Source organism: Pleurodeles waltl, chromosome 8, assembly GCF_031143425.1.
Source record: "Pleurodeles waltl isolate 20211129_DDA chromosome 8, aPleWal1.hap1.20221129, whole genome shotgun sequence".
NCBI lineage: Eukaryota > Metazoa > Chordata > Amphibia > Caudata > Salamandridae > Pleurodeles > Pleurodeles waltl.
The window spans coordinates 320,448,697-320,466,561 of NC_090447.1; the positions used below are offsets into that span (position 1 = coordinate 320,448,697).

Genomic DNA, 17,865 nt, shown 5'->3' on the forward strand with positions numbered 1-17,865 from the left:
GAAAACAAATACTTACCCCAACTTACCTCTACTTCCCTGGGATGGGTACCTGCATCCTTGGGTGTCCTCCTGGGGTGGACAAGGGTGGCAGGGGGTGTCCCTGGGGGCATGGGAGGGCACCTCTGGGCTCCTTCCGAGCCCACAGGTCCCTTAACGCCTGCCCTGACCGAGGCGTTAAAAAACGGCGCCCATCAGGCTGGGCGCCGTTTTTTAAGGCCTGCCCCCTCCTGTGCGTCAAAATGACGGCACAGTATAAATATGGGGCACAGGCCTTAAAGCCATTTTTTGGAAGGGAACGCCTACCTTGCATATAATTAACGCAAGGCTGGTTCCCCCTTCCAAAAAATGACGCACATGGTGGAACTTTGACGCCCGCGGGGTCGGACGTCAAAGTATAAATATGGAGCAGGGTTTGCGCCGATTGTGCGTCAGAAATTTTGACGCACATTCGGCGCAAACAGAGTATAAATATGCCCCTAAGGGACCGAGCCGGAGCCTGTGAATTCTTGAATCTCTCCAAGGCCGAGTCCGCTTTGTCTCCGAAGAGACGAGTGCCATCAAAGGGCATAACCATGAGTGACTGTTGGACATCCCTCGAGAAGCCAGAAGTACGTAACCAGGCGTGGGCCGTAAGGCCACTGTCGTCGCAACCGATCTGCCCAGAGAGTCATCGTATCCAGCCCACAACGGATAGTGAACTTTGCCGTGCTCTCCCATCTTTCACTGCTTGGGAGACGATAGCACGGGCCTCCTCCGGTATCTGCGGCAGGACTTGCGCAACCGTATCCCACAGTGATGTGGGAATAACAGCCCAAAAGACATGCAGTGTTCACAGACCGCAGTGCTAGGCTGGAGGAAGAAAACAACTTCTTACCAAATTGTTCCAGCCTTTTGGATTCCCTATCCGGGGTGCAGAAGGGAAAGTGCCAGAAGAAGAGGAAGCCTTGATTACAAGACTCTCAGGCGTAGGATGTTGGGACAGGAACTTTGGGTCGTTCGGCGCAGGCCGATGGTGGCGAGCGATAGTCCTGTTCACAGGAGCCCCTGTGTTGGGTTTGGACCATGTACCCAAAAGAACATCAGTGAGGGCCTCATTGAATGGGAGAAGGGAGAAGGGGTTCCGTAGTAGAAGCCCCAGGATGAAGCACTTCCGTCACGAGATTAGACCTGACTTCCACAGTAGATAGCTCAAGGCCAAGGACCTCAGCCGCCCTACTAACCACCATACTATAAGTAGCTCCCTCTGCCGTAGCCACGGTAGGAGGAGACAGCATGCCAGCGTAAGGAGAAGTATCCAGACCACTGGCTTTGCCCAAGTCCTGTGCCCAGTCCATAGTAGGGTCATCCTGGTATTCACCCCTCAAATTCCTCCCCTTATTCGTACCCATAGGAAAATGGGTCTGAATCCGACCTCGGGCGAATAGGGCCCACTGAAGCCGATGGCAGCATCGGCCGACACCGCTCCGACTCCGAGTTGTCGGGGATGAGAATTGGGTCGACATCGATAGTGGGCACTACCGACGTCGGGAGCGTCGATAATTGACCCGGCACCAGGGAAGGTCTCTATGGCGCTCCCTCAAAGCTTTCGGGTGCATGGCCCGACACTCGCAGCACGACTTCGGGTCGTGGTCGCGTTCGAGGCACCACAGACAAACGCGATGAGGATCGGTCACCAAAATCGTCCGATGGCAGTCCTCACAAGGCTTGAACCCGGTCTTCGGAGACATCCTCGACACACCAAAGTCGTACCAAAAAAGCTCGACAAAACGGTCGAATTAGGCAAAAAAATAGCCTAGGGTAGCTCTCTCCAGATCAGCGTGTGGCGCAGAAAGAAAAGAACTGACGTCACTGCACGAGGGTGGCGTCTATGTACTACTCCTGATGTCATCACAGCGACCACGACGCCTGCGGAGTTACCGAAGCCACCTACCGACGTCCAAGGGTATTGCTCCAAGAAAAATCTCCGGATCCAGTCTGACGCCTGGGGAAAAATTCTAAGGTAAGGAATCTGCAACTAGAAGTCTCTATCAGATAGGGCTGGTATCATGTTTTTAGAGATACTCGCTTCTCGAGTATCATGATGCACAATCAAACTTGAAAACAGTTCACATTAGAAATGTTCTTGACATTTCGACCACAAATGCCAGGTTAATCAGAACAGGGTCATCAACAGGGCAGCACATCTGAAGGAGACACCTTAAAATAAATAAAACATCATAAGTAAGAATCCTAATCAGCTATGTCATGTGTACTAAATATCAACCAAAAATGATGACTACAAACCAGAGGATGTTATAATAATCTTCTCATCTCCTCATGGATACTTTAAGACTACGTCAAACTTCCAGTCAATACTAAAAGAGAGGCTACCCAAACATCTAGATTTGTTAGCCGTACGCTCTAAAAAACGTATGCTCATAAATGAAAAAATAATATTTCATAGGAGACAACATGCGCAATGTAAAAGAACTTCCTGACATACTGAAAATTAGCCACCTTTTTCTGAGAGGCAGCTTCACCCTAAACATGTTTGCTTATCAACTGGGCATAGGAAAAAATTTCAGAATGAATGTTATTGTGTTTACTACATTAAAACTAATCTTGAATTCCCAACCTGATCATGTTGTGTGAGCTTATGCAAATCACTTTGGGGCTCACTCTACGTTTGATGGAGAAATAAGTCATTGCAGTCACTTGCCAAACCCACCATTTCCCTGCCTCATTTTGAGGTGGGGGAACCATCAATTTTCCAAGAGCAGAATCTTGCCTAGCAGAACTACATTAGTCCTGTCCTACCAACAGCAGGTCCCCTGTAGGTGCATGGCATGGGAGGCATGGCAGACATGGGCAGGAAAAGGGATGCAGATGTCTCTGATGCACAGGGAGACTGCAACTGGGAAATTTAATTTGTGTTCTACAGCAAGACACCACTGCTTTCACGTTTCTTTCTACAAAATGGTTGTGACATGGTGCCCCACCTGACAAACATGTTTGAAGGAAGTGCTACTTTCACATGGCATTTCAGCAAAAACTGATCACTTCTATGTGAGCACGACTCTCTAATGATGGTGGGTGAACTACTGTCTGACTCCACCACCTTGGCAGGCTTGCATAACAAAGGGGTTTGAATGAGCCCATTTATCTTCGTGTACTGGAATTCCATTGTTACAAAAATTAGAAGTGCTTCAAAAAAAACTAAACCTTAGCATTCAATGGAATATAAAAAACAGGCCATTTCCCTCAAATAGGGTTTTGAAAATGGTCCCCTTTGTGTTTTCAATGTGTTTCCTAAATAGACATTTTGCTAGCAATGTAATTAATGCTGTAAATGAAGGTCTGTTAAAACAAGACAAAGAAAACGTTCATACCTTTTTTTAAGTCCTGTATAATCCCAAACTATCTCTTCTGCTGCTATGTAAAATATCCTCTTCTTTCCTTTGGTACTCCGTAGATATCGATCTGCTATTCCACCCGGGTTTAGTAAAACCTGACTTTCAGTTTTTGGGTCCATATCGTATGGCTCAATGAGAAAAACACATTCATAACTATAATCATCATCTTCATCACTGTTCACTGTATCATAGTCACCAATATTTGGAATATACTCAATGTAGTCATCTTCAACAGGAACACCTATTACAATGGAAGGTTTCGGACCACGTGGTGAGAACGCTGTTTGATTGAATCCACTTTGCATAGATTGATTAAAATTGCTTGGTGAAATAGTTTCATGAACTCTATCCATTCCCTCTGTGTGATTAAGCTCTTTCGAAATATTCGTATGATCAATCATTTTTTCTTCAAGTGGGACTGTCTGCCTTTTTGGATTCTTCTTTTTCTTCCGCAAGACCTTGCTGAAAGCATCAGATGCATTTTTAACTCTCTTCCTTTTCCCCCTTGATGGCTGCTTTTGGTTTGAGTCAGAAGCTGTAAGGTTTCCCTTAGGTGCCCCATCTTTGCTTGGAATACTTTGTGAAAAAGTCAAGGTGTCCTCCACTGAGTCATCATAGTCAACTTCCTCTGATTTCAGATAATCTTTCTTATTCACAGTGTCCGTCTTATTTCTTTTGTATATGTACAGTGAATCTCCTTGGGTGACCTCTGCTGTCAATGTGTTGGATGTAGAAACTGAATCATTGAAAACATGGCCAACAAGTAAGCCATCTTCTAGGTTATTCAAAGATTCTTCAAATTGTGAAACATTTCTTGAATGAGAAAAATTGCCCTCTGCCTTTTGCCGCACCATAAATACAGCATTTCTATCATGGACAGAATTTTCCATATCCCCCATTTCATTTGGCAACTCCTCAAATGTTTCTGAATGATTTCCTGAACAGTCATAGCATGGTTCACGATGAAGATGCCCAGTTTGGGTAATGTTATTTGAACCATGAGATAATGACTCTTCCGGTGCAGAGTGCCATCTATCTGTAAGTGGAGTTGGTGACTCAGGGCCCATTTCTGAAACTTGAGTAACATTTTCAGGTTCACGGACAACACTAATGATTTTGAGTGGTTTGTCAATGTCAGAAGTGGTGGAAAATAATGCTGGCTGTTTTCCAGATTCTTCTAAGTCAACATGCAAAGAGGCTCCTCCCGGGTCAGTGCTATTTTTCTTTTCAGTTTTATTCAGTACATCTACAGATCTTTTATTCAAAACCAGAGATCTTGTTTTCAATTGAACACCCACGCTCGGAGTTGTAGTTTTGTTGACTTCTTTATCGGTATCATTTTGAACTGTATTACTTCCAACACCCTGTGAGAAATTTAAGATATGTTGAGGAGTTGTGAGGTTTTGTGATAAATTATCTGTTGATGATGCTGCCTCCAATGTGGTTACATCATCTACATTAAGTGGCGAGGTACCTTTTTTTTCTAGTTTTGTAGTATGATTTTCAGTAGTAAAAACTGTGATGGGGCGGGTTGTAGCATTCTGTCCAGGATGAACAAGATCCTCGTGCAAGTTGAAAACCTGTGTTCTAGAGCTAGATTTGTCAATTGAAAAGGAGCTTGCACCGTCTAAGTTTTTGTGCAGAGTCAATGATTGATTAAGGACATCGGTTGGAGATATCAATATGTCTTCAAATTCTAGTGCATTTAATGGGTTGGGAACAAATGTGTCTTCTTCGTAAAAATCTGTAAGATTTAGCAGATCCTCTTTCTCCAGCTCATAATGGTTTTTAGGAGATCGGAGATTAAGTGACTGTGCCAAAAGGTCATAGTATGTCATGTCATCCTCATCTGTGCCGTCGTCACCTTTTGGTTCTATTGGGTTAGTCTGTACCGTGTTTGGCTCAGATAATACAGTGAATTGCATTAGATCATTTTCATAACTTTCATCATTGTACTCTTCCTCAGTAACACATTTGGCATCTTTGAACTTTAGCTTCATGTCTTGATTTTTTTGCGGGGAGTTCAGAGCTCCTAACATCCATACTCCTATATAAAACACAAATAAATGGACACATTGACTAATGCTTGTCATGCCCTAGGACGTTCAAGACCAATCAGTTGTTCAGGGTCATATTAAGGTTCTGTAAAAAATCCTAGATTCAATTAATCCACAGCCTGCAAAACCTATCAATCCTCTAGAAATTCACAAACATATAGGGTATTTGCTAAAAGACACCTTCAATATAAGAAATCGGTTGTTGATTTGTATTGTTAAGCAAATGTTGCAAGTGGTTCTAGAGTATTGCTAACCTAAAACACAGAAACTGTACAGTAACCGGTATCAGAATCAGGGTTTTAGACAGATATGGCACAAAGGTCTAATTTTTACTTGCAGAAAATGTTTAACTTTGGAAAGAAATTGTTTTGCAAGTATAAATGAGCTGTAGTATACAGTTATGTATTGCTGCACACAGTTTAAAATATTGTATTTATTTAACCTACAATTAAAAACACAGTTTATTGGTATTACAAGCATTGTTTCTGGTTAGTTGTGAGTCCCAAACCTCTCTAGTGATATCTCCACTGGAGATACTTTGAGTATGAACAATGTGCTAGCAAAATGACCAATTCAATCAAAGGAATTATTCAATATAGTCTATGAGGTAACCATCCTGGAAGACACTGAAAGGCACCTATTGCAGAACGTCTCATCACTGTGAGGACCTAGGTAAATTTTGTAAATTGAGATTTATATTTTTGAAGTTATCACAAACAAGTTCACCCATTTTCCAGCTGAATCCTCACCCAACTGCCTCTTTCTGGTTGTTGAACCATAGACATTAAGGAAATTAACACATTTTCAAGTTGGATGAAAGCATGCAATAAATTGATAGATTCCTGACCAAGCTTCTGCAACAAGGAATACTTACAGACACTTGCCTTGGCAATACCAGACAGCATATTTTCTGGAACCATCTAAGACAGACAGTAGTGATTATTCTAATAAGATACCTGTAGCCTCCTAACGGGTGAGTGTATAATCATATTGTACATTTTGCTTACAACATGTGTATAAGATCCAGTCCTGATTGTGGTATGTTTCCAAGATGGCCCTTGTGTATGTTTCTTTACTTTCAGAACCATACTTCCCTGCATTGAGATCTGACTTTTTAGTTTTTCTCTGTAATTCAACAGCCACTGGTCTTTAATAGGATTTGAGACTAGAGGTCTGCCTTTATAGTTATTGGTTGTTCAAGCCCATATACTAAGGAAGGTGCTTAATCATTGTCACTGATAGTAGGGACTATTTCCTTTTTGTTAATGATACCACAATTGAGGCTTTTAAAACTGTGATATGAAGAGGAAAACATAGTACTTCTTTCAGTCTCCTAAACTCCAGACCTAGGCAGCTAGGTTGGTCAACAAATGCAAGAAAACTGATCACATTCAAACCTGCTTTAGAATAATGTCATTGGCTCCTAGACAAAGCCAATAAAACATTCAAAGCCCCATGTAGAATGTAAAAGGTGTTTTGGCAAATGTGCTCAGCAGATATACAAACTCCCATGGAGTCCAATTGTGGAACCTTAGATCCGCAAAAACACAGGCTACCTGCTACCAGAAATTCAAATTACCAAGACATGGGTGTAGACTTCTCAGAGACCAATGAGGAAAATAAGACGCTTGATGCCCAAGGTACATCCTCGCATTGTATCTAGGGAGGCCATCAAAACTAAAAAAACAACTGAAAAGCCAAACATTTAGACAATAATTTGAGTGCCTAGATGCCAGAGGGCACCAGAGTGTTATCTCGGTTAATAACTTACCTGCTTCTGGAAACTTTTGTCTGGTTTCAAGAACAATGCCCTGTATTAAACCTAGTTGATACAAATGTTTCAATAATCATAAATAAGTACAAGGTCCAAAACTCTAGACAGCCCTTAACCCAGCCAAAGTAGAGCAACTTAACTTTCCACTCCTCCGAAAACACAGGGGACTAGAATATCTAGACAACCAGGCATCAGCTGCTGGGTCTAAGTTCCACGTTTTGCTTATATAGCCTGAAGTAGCACAAGAGACTACTAACCCCACATGATACCACGTAATGTCCCAGTTGAGGTTCATCACCATTATGAACAATTGTCCTGTAAGCAGGACATGTGTAATGATTTACGATACCCGTCAAATAAGGAAAATGTCACTTACCCAGTGTACATCTGTTCGTGGCATGAGACGCTGCAGATTCACATGCTGTGCATTATCCTGCCATCTAGTGTTGGGCTCGGAGTGTTACAAGTTGTTTTTCTTCGAAGAAGTCTTTTCAAGTCACGAGATCGAGGGACTCCTCCCCTTTCTGCTCCATTGCGCATGGGCGTCAACTCCATCTTAGATTGTTTTCCCCGCAGAGGGTGAGGTAGGAGTTGTGTATATAGTAATAGTGCCCATGCAATGGAGTAAGTATGTATGTACATAATGGGGGTCATTACGACCCTGGTGGTCGGAGACCGCCAGGGCTAAAGTGGCGTCCGTACCGCCAACAGGCTGGTGGTACGGAGACCCTAATTATGACTGCGGCGCTACCGGGGCCGGTGGTTTCCCGTAGTTTTAGCCCCGGCGGTGATAATCCGCCAGGGCAGCGCTGCCCTGGGGATTATGACTCCCCTACAGCCAGCCTGTTTCTGGCGGTTTGCACCGCCAGGAAGAGGCTGGCGGTAAGGGGAGTACTGGGGCCCCTGGGGGCCCCTGCACTGCCCATGCCACTGGCATGGTCAGTGCAGGAGCCCCCTAACAGAGCCCCGTGCAGTTTTTCACTGTCTGCATAGCAGACAGTGAAAATCGCGAAGGGTGGTACTGCACCCGTCGCACGGCCGCAACACCGCGGCTCCATTAGGAGCCGGCTCCTATGTTGCGGCCGCATCCCCGCTGGGCCGGCGGGCGTAAACTAGGTTTGCGCCCGCCGGCCCAGCGAGGATGTTATAATGGGTACCGCAGGAGTGCGGCCGCATTGGCGGCCGCACGGCGGTTAATGTTGTAATGACCCCCATTGTGTCTAAAAGTGATATATATATTTACAAATATACAAATGTACAAGTTTATTTTTATCAACTTATAATGGCTACAGGCTCCCGGGGAGGTGGGAGGGCGCATGTGAATCTGCAGCGTCTCATGCCACGAACATATGTACACTGGGTAAGTGACATTTTCCGTTTAATGGCATGTGTAGCTGCAGATACACATGATGTGCATAGACTAGTAAACAGTTATCTCCCCAAAAGCGGTGGTTTAGCCTGTAGGAGTTGAAGTTGTTTGAAATAATGTTCGTAATACTGCCTGTCCTACTGTGGCTTGTTGTGTTGTTAACACATCCACACAGTAATGTTTTGTGAATGTGTGAGGCGTAGACCATGTGGCTGCCTTACAGATTTCTGTCATTGGTATATTTCCTAGAAAGGCCATGGTGGCGCCTTTCTTTCTAGTAGAGTGTGCCTTTCGTGTAATAGGCAGTTCTCTCTTTGCTTTAACATAGCAGGTTTGAATACACTTAACTATCCATCTGGCAATGCCTTGTTTGGATATTGGATTTCCTGCATGAGGTTTTTGAAAAGCTACAAACAATTGTTTTGTTTTTGCGAAATTGTTTGGTTCTATCAATGTAATGCATTAGTGCCCATTTGATGTCTAATGTATGTAATGCTCTTTCAGCTACATAGTCTGGTTGTGGAAAAAATACTGGTAGTTCCACAGTTTGATTTAAGTGGAACGGTGATATAACTTTTGGTAAAAATTTGGGATTTGTGCGTAGAACCACTTTATGCTTGTGTATTTGTATAAAGGGTTCCTGTATGGTAAATGCTTGTATTTCACTTACTCTTCTAAGAGATGTTATAGCTATTAGGAAGGCTACTTTCCATGTTAAGTATTGCATTTCACAAGAGTGCATGGGTTCAAATGGTGGACCCATGAGTCGTGTTAATACAATATTGAGATTCCATTAAGGCACTGGTGGTGTCCTTGGGGGAATTATTCTTTTTAGACCCTCCATAAATGCTTTTATGACTGGGATTCTAAAGAGTGATGTTGAATGTGTAATTTGCAGGTAGGCAGAAATTGCTGTGAGATGTATTTTAATGGATGAAAAAGCTAGTTTAGATTTTTGTAAGTGTAATAAGTAACTTACAGTGTTTTTTGTTGACGCATGTAGTGGTTGTATTTGATTATTATGACAGTAATAAACAAATCTTTTCCATTTATTTGCGTAGCAATGTCTTGTAGTAGTTTTTCTAGCTTGTTTAATGACCTCCATACATTCTTGTGTAAGGTCTAGATGTCCAAATTCTAAGACTTCAGGAGCCAGATTGCTAGATTGAGTGATGCTGGATTTGGGTGTTTGATTTGTTGTTTGTGTTGAGTTAACAGGTCTGGTCTGTTTGGTAGTTTGCCATGAGGTACTACTGACAGGTCTAGTAGTGTTGTGCACCATGGTTGGCGAGCCCAAGTTGGTGCTACTAGTATTAGTTTGAGTTTGTTTTGACTCAATTTGTTTACTAGATACGGAAGGAGTTGGAGAGGGGGAAAAGCGTAAGCAAATATCCCTGACCAACTCATCCATAACTCATTGCCCTTGGATTGAGGGTGTGGGTACCTGGATGCGAAGTTTTGGCATTTTGAGTTTGCTTTTGTTGCGAATAGGTCTATTTGCGGTGTTCCCCAGTTTTGGAAGTAATTTTGCAGTATCTGGGGATGAATTTCCCATTCGTGGGTCTGTTGGTGATCTCGACTGAGATTGTCGGCCAACTGGTTTTGAATTCCTGGGATGTACTGTGCTATTAAGCGAATGTGATTGTGAATCGCCCAATGCCAAATCTTTTGTGCTAAGAGACACAGCTGTGATGAATGTGTCCCTCCCTGTTTGTTTAGGTAATACATTGTTGTCATGTTGTCTGTTTTGACAAGAATGTGTTTGTGGGATATTATCGGTTGAAATGCTTTTAATGCTAGAAACACTGCTAGTAGTTCTAGTTGATTTATATGAAGTTGTTTTTGTTGAGTGTCCCATTGTCCCTGGATGCTGTGTTGGTTGAGGTGTGCTCCCCACCCTACCATGGAAGCATCTGTTGTGATCACATATTGAGGCACTGGGTCCTGGAAAGGCCGCCCTTAGTTTAAATTATTAGGATTCCACCATTGAGGCGAGGTGTGTGTTTGGCGGTCCAGCAACACTAGACCTTGAAGTTGACCCTGTGCTTGCGTCCATTGTGTCGCTAGGCACTGCTGTAAGGGCCGCATGTGTAATCTTGCGTTTGGGACAATGGCTATGCATGAAGACATCATGCCTAGAAGTTTCATCACTAACTTTACTTGATACTGTTGGTTTGGGTGCATGCTTTGTATTACGTTTTGGAATGCTTGTACCCTTTGTGGACTTGGAGTGGCAATTCCTTTTTCTGTGTTGATTGTTGCTCCTAAGTACTGTTGTATTTGACACGGTTGTAAGTGTGATTTTAGGTAGTTTATTGAGAATCCTGGCTTGTGAAGTGTTTCTATGACGTATTTTGTTTGTTGAAGACACTGTTTCTGAGTGCTGGTTTTTATTAACCAATCATCTAGATACGGGAATACGTGTATGTGCTGTCTTCTGATATGTGCGGCTACTACTTCAAGGCATTTTGTAAATACCCTTGGTGCTGTTGTTATTCCAAATGGTAACACTTTGAATTGGTAATGTACTCCTTGGATTACAAACCTTTTTTTCTGTGTGAAGGATGTATGGGTATATGGAAGTAAGCATCCTTGAGGTCTAATGTTGACATGTAGTCTTGTTGTTTGAGCAAGGAAATCACGTCTTGAAGTGTTACCATGTGAAAGTGATCTGATTTGATGTAAAGATTTAGGGGGTCATTACAACATTGGCGGTAAAAGCCGCTTACCGCCGTGCAGAAGACCGCCAATACACCGCCGCGGCCGCGGAATTCCGCCACAGCTATTATGACACACATCTCGGAATCCGCCGAAATTCAGACACCCACACAACTCCGCCCCACCAAAGGTCAGTGTTAAACTGGCGAAAACAAAACCTCCACCTCCACGCCAACAGAAACATGCTATTACGACCCACAAATCCACGCGGCGGTCTTTCAACCGCGGTATTCCATTGGCGGTACACACCGCCGCGCTCAAAATACACACACATCTCCAAAACACCGCCACATTGGACAATTTCAAATACACACACCTGATACACATACAAACATCACTCCCACACACCCAACACAATATAAAACACACACCCACATCACCCACAAACCCCTACGACCAAAAAATAGAGACGAAGGCGACAGAGAGAGCACAGAATAGACAATCCCACCACACAGAGGCACACAACACCATCACCCACACAACTTCCACGCACAAAACACCACACACCACTAAATATCACCACACTTATCACCATACACTCCACCCCACACTTCACCCACACTACCCCATGTCACGCCAAAGACACCTCCGCTTTTCCGAGGATGAGCTCCGGGTCATGGTGGAGGAAATCCTACGGGTAGAGCCACAGCTATTTGGCTCACAGGTGTCGCACACATCCATAGCCAGGAAGATGGAGCTATGGGGAAGAATAGTCGACAGGGTCAACGCAGTGGGACAGCATCCAAGAAATCGGGAGGACATCAGGAAGAGGTGGAACGACCTACGGGGGAAGGTGCGTTCAACTGTCTCCAGACACAACATAGCGGTTCAACGGACTGGCGGCGGACCCCCACCTCCTCCCCCACAACTAACAACATGGGAGGAGCAAGTCTTGACCATCATGCATCCAGAGGGCCTCGAAGGAGTCGGTGGAGTAATGGACACTGGTAAGTCAAATCATAACTTTCATATCCCCCCCACCCTACCTGCTTGCCATCACACACCCCCACCCTCACCCCCTCCCCTATCACTCCAACTCATCACTAATGTACTAATAACACAAACCACACATCCCAACACCAAGCCCTGCATGACAAAACAAAGCATGGACACCCATCACTAAAGCATGCCCACTGCGCATACCCATAGCAACCCCTAACCATCATCACACAAACCCACACACAGGAATGCTTGCACTGGGGTACACTGTGAGCCACCAATTGCACACCATGACACACACAGATGCAATAATCATGCCCTTATGCCCCTGCAGGATCACAAAGGACTGTCACCACCCCGGAGGGTCCAGACAACTCCACTCCACCCACAGAAGAGGCCCACAGTGACGAGAGCAGCTCTGCCCTACTGGATCCTGATGACCAGCCCGGACCATCGTGGGCCTCGGGACAGTCGGTTCCCCTTGCACAGGCACAGCCCAACACTGACCTTCCACCCTCTGGTAACACCAGCACAGCACCAACCCACGGGCCCAAACATCCGTACCCAGGACAGGTCAATCAGCGGTGTGTCCACCAACACAGGGAACCCAGGAAAACCCACCACACCAACAACAACAGGGACCTGGGGGCAGTGGTAGTGGGCACACGGTCCAGGGGACGGAGGCACAGGAACACAGGGGAACTGGCAGGGCTGCTGTGCGACAGGGGGCGGACAGGCCAAGGGAACCCACTCTCCACGAGGCCCTCTCCTCCATCATGGGAGCCTACCACCACTCCCAGGAGACAATGGTGACGGTACTGGTCAAGTTTCAGGAGACCCAGCGCCTGCAGGAGGAACAGTATTTGGGGTTCAGGGAGGAGCTCAGGACCATCAGCTCCGCCTTGGGCACCATCGTAGGGGTGCTGAAGGACATACAGCAGACCTTGAGGGACACCGTGGCACTCCAAGGGACCCCGGACACTAGCCAGGACGATGAACTGCTCACCACCTCCGCCGGCGCTAGTGGACAGGACGCCCGCCACAGGACCACCACACCAGCACCCCACCCCCTGCAGACGGACAACCACCACGCAAGCGGGCCCTGAGATCCAGGAACAGAACAGAGCAAGATGGCAAGACCCCGCCAGGAAATGAGACCACCCTGATTGTCCTCCCACTGTCCCACTTTGTTACCCTGTCCATACTTAAACTGCCCCAGCTCCACTTCCTATGCCCATATGGGCAGTGCACCTGTGAGACTAATAGACTGGACTCTGCCATGGACATTCCTCCACCATCACCCATCACCATTTTACAACCCCCCTCCATTTTTGAGCACTTCAATAAACACCCTTGAACCACAAAACAATCTGGAGTCAGTCTATGATTTGGTATTATGTATTATCAATGACAGTGTCACAATGCGTGTCAACTTGTAAAGCCAACATACCTATGTCACACATCACAAGTCCTTGAAGGATGCATGCAGATGACACAAGTTGGTAACCACACCTGTGAAACCGTAATGGAAAGGAACAACTCAGTTACCAAATAATGCCATTAAATTACACACAGGATAGAGGAAGACGTGTGACAGTGAATGTAATGGGAAAAAATAAAATTGTTCTCACCTGTGTGCCACTGGAAATACTGCTGTATGACTGACTCCCTGTTGTCGTTGTCTTCTTCCTCAGCTTCATCCTCATCACTGTCCACAGGCACCACAGGCTCCACAGCTGCCACAACATCGCCATCTGGACCATCCTCCTGCAGAAAAGGCACCTGGCGTCGCAATGCAAGATTGTGAAGCATCGAGCAGGCGATGATGATCTGGCACACCTTCTTCGGTGAGTAGAATAGGGAACCACCTGTCATATGGAGGCACCTGAACCTGGCCTTCAGGAGGCCGAAGGTCCGTTCGATCACCCTCCTAGTCCGCCCATGGGCTTCATTGTAGCGTTCCTCTGCCCTGGTCCTGGGATTCCTCACTGGGGTCAATAGCCAGGACAGGTTGGGGTAACCAGAGTCCCCTAATAGCCACACACGGTGCCTCTGGAGTTGACCCATATCAGGGATGCTGCTATTCCGCAAGATGTAGGCGTCATGCACTGAGCCAGGGAACATGGCATTAACCTGGGAGATGTAGTGGTCTGCCAAACAGACCATGTGTACATTCATGGAATGATAACTCTTCCTGTTCCTGTACACCTGTTCAGTCCTGTGGGGGGGGACCAGAGCTACATGGGTCCCATCAATGGCACCTATGACGTTGGGGATATGTCCAAGGGCATAGAAGTCACCTTTCACTGTGGGCAAATCCTCCACCTCAGGGAAAATGATGTATCTCCTTACGTGGTTCAGCAGGGCAGCCAACACTCTGGACAGCACGTTGGAAAACATAGGCTGGGACATCCCTGATGCCATGGCCACTGATGTCTGAAAAGACCCACTTGCAAGGAAATGGAGCACTGACAGCACCTGCACGTCAGGGAGGATTCCTGTGGGATGGTGGATTGGTGACATCAGGTCTGGCTCCAACTGGATACATAGTTCCTGGATTGTGGCACGGTCAAACCGGTAGGTGACGATTACATGTTGCTCCTCCATTGTCAACAGGTCCACCAGCGGTCGGTACACCGGAGGATTCCGCCATCTTCTCAAATGTCCCAGCTGACGGCACCTAGGAAGGACAACAGCGACCACAGAGTCAAGTTTTTTGCAAGGTATGTACCCACAGTTACACAGAAGACAACACCAAACACAAAACCCTCCCTGCATGTGTGTTGAGTGTAGGCCTAGCTATGTGTGACGCAGAAGTAAATTAAGCCATGTGGGCCCCTGAAATGGCGGATGCCTGACCTCTACACTGGGACAATGGGATTGTGGGGTAACTGCGTTGGCGTTGCTCACCGTCGCGGGAGGCGGTTGTAGACCGCGGCGCAATGCTGCATTGGTTAACATCGGACCCTTTGGGTCCCAGGAGCCAATGAACAAGTGCGCCGGCGGTGATGATACACACCGCCGCGGACGTCACCGCTGCGGACGTCACCGCCATTTTCTATCTGTTCAATCACTAGATACCTGACCTTCGACAGGAGAGGACCTACACTGCAAGTGCTGCTGGAGAAACTAGTAGACGGGGTCCTCCCCCAGTACACGCAACTCTACGGTCCTCCAGACCAACAGGTAAGTACACAGGGAGCACGTTTTATGGGCTAGGCCTGGGTGGTGAGGGCTGGTTGTAAGAGGGAAGGGGGCAGAATTCAGGGAACATGAATGCATGTGCCAAATGGCAAGGGTAGGGAGGGGGGACACTTACATCTACGGTGCAGTAGGTAATGGCTTCTCTTCTTCCCTTGTGCATGTCATGTAGGTCAGCGCCCACCAGAAGAAGGACATTTAGCGTGCCATCGCCAAGGACGTCCGGACCCTGGGGGCCCACCAGAGACGGGGCACCCACTGCCGGAAGAGATGGGAGGACATTCGCCGCTGCAGCGAAAAGACGGCGGAGGCTCAGCTGGGGATGGCCTCCCAACGTGGGAGGGGTGCCCGTCGCACCATGACCCCCCTGATGTTCCGGATCCTGGCGGTGGCCTACCCTGAGTTGGATGGGCGCTTGAGGGCATCACAGCAGACACAAGGGGGTGAGTACAACCTCATTCTGCAGACTTTGCGCGCAGTGGAGGGGTCTGGGTGGGGGAGCAGGCCTGTGGGTGTATCTAGGCCAGGCAGAAATGTGTAGACTAGGCCCCTCTGTAATTCAGGCCATGTGGCACTCTACCCCACCGCAGTATAGTGCCAAGTACAGGTATAGATGGCCCTGTGACATCCATGTGTGCAGATGTCCACCATAACCATGTAGGCCACATCCCAGGAATTGCATCTGCAGAGGCCAGGCGCACGGCGTAGTGCAGGGGGCTGCTGTGTCTGTATTGTCCGCCAACGGTAGCGGTATGCCATGCACTCAACCTGTTCTTCTTCTGTCTCCCCCCCCCCTTTTTGTGCTCTCCCTGTTCTTTTGTGCATCAGCATCATCAGGCGGAGGTACAGTGGCACCGGAGCACAAGGGAGCTGCATCCCACATGGCCATGGAGGGCCACACCACGGACTCTGAATGCACCAGTGGGACGGAGGGCGAGGGGAGCTTCACGTCGGCCAGCGGATCACCAACCAGCGACACGGACTCGTCTGCCGATGGGAGCTCCCTTGTGGTGGCGGCACCATCTGTGTGCCCCACTTCTACAGGTACAGCCGCCACATCCCCTACCAGCACCGCCCTCCCAGCAGCCCCTCAGCGTTCGCCCGTGCCCGCTCACCCAGGAGGGTGGGCATCACCTTCGCCCCAGGCACCTCAGGCCCTGCCCCAGTCACCCCTGCTGCCCTCAGTGAGGAGGCCATTGACCTCCTCAGGTCACTCACTGTTGGGCAGTCTACCATTGTGAATGCCATCCAGGGTGTAGAAAGGGAGTTGCAACACGGTAATGCATTCCTGGAGGGCATTCATTCTGGTCAGGCTGCCCTTCAGCGAACCCTGCAATCTCTGGCCTCAGCACTGATGGCAGCCATTGTCCCTGTGTCTAACCTCCCCCCTCCAACCTCCTCCACCCAGACCCAATCCCCTGTACCCCAGCCCATCCCAAGCACACCTACAGACCAGCATGCACACACATCAACACCCAAGGGAAGCTCTGGCAAACATAGGCACCACACAACCCACAGGCACTCAAACAAGCATCACCCACATGCAGACACACCAACACACACTGCCTCCACTGTGTCCCCCTCCTCGTCGTCTGCCTCCTCCCTCCCAGTGTCGTCTACACTCTCACCTGCATGCAATACATCTACAGGCACCAGAAATCGCACCAGGACACCCAGCACCACAAGCCGCTCACCTGCACTCACCACCTCCACTCCCATTTACACGTCCCCTGTGTCCTCTCCCAGTGTGTCTGTGACACCCCCACCCAAAGTACACAAACGCCGGCAACCACATACCCAACATCCATCCACCTCACGACAGCCTCCAGTACCTGCACCTGCACCCAAAACACCTAAAGTGACACCTCCTACAACCACCTCCTCTTCCTCCACTCCCAGACCCCCTCCAACTACCCATCCCAGTGTCCGTCAGAAACTGTTCCTCTGCAAAATTGACCTTTTTGCCCCCACCCCCCCTCCAATTCATCAGTCCCGTTGTAGTGCCTCAGCCAAAAAGCCTCCAGTACCAGTGGTGCCTGTTCAAGGTGTGTGGAGTGCACCGGCCACCAGGGCAGGCAGTGTGACCCGGAGCCAAGGCACTGGCAGCCCACCCCCTGTAAAGGCTCTGAAATTGGAAAGTGGCCGACGGGACCCTGTGAAGACTTCTGGAGGCAAAACAACTCACATGGATTCCAGGGGGATTGCAGAGTCAGCTGTGACTCCTCTAAAGGTGGGGAAGGGCCAGAGGAAGTCTGCACAGCCTGGTGTGAGCATCACGGCGGAGAAGGACGGCATCCTTCCCGGTGGTCGGGACGCCACCACCAGCACAGTCGTTACTGGTCCGGAGACCACCGCCAGAGTCATAGCCCAGGAGGGCCCAAGTATCGTCACTGGTCAGGAGACCACCGCCAGAGT

General features: G+C 47.8%; 1 protein-coding gene across 1 annotated transcript in view; it reads right to left on the minus strand.

Moving 5' to 3' along the window:
- F5 (coagulation factor V) overlaps nucleotides 1-17,865 on the minus strand; it is a 728,300-nt gene that overhangs the window by 338,912 nt on the left and 371,523 nt on the right. The window contains exon 13 of the mRNA XM_069204171.1: nucleotides 3,369-5,439. Within this exon, the coding sequence (XP_069060272.1) occupies nucleotides 3,369-5,439 (2,071 nt within the window). The remainder of the gene's footprint in view (nucleotides 1-3,368; nucleotides 5,440-17,865) is intronic.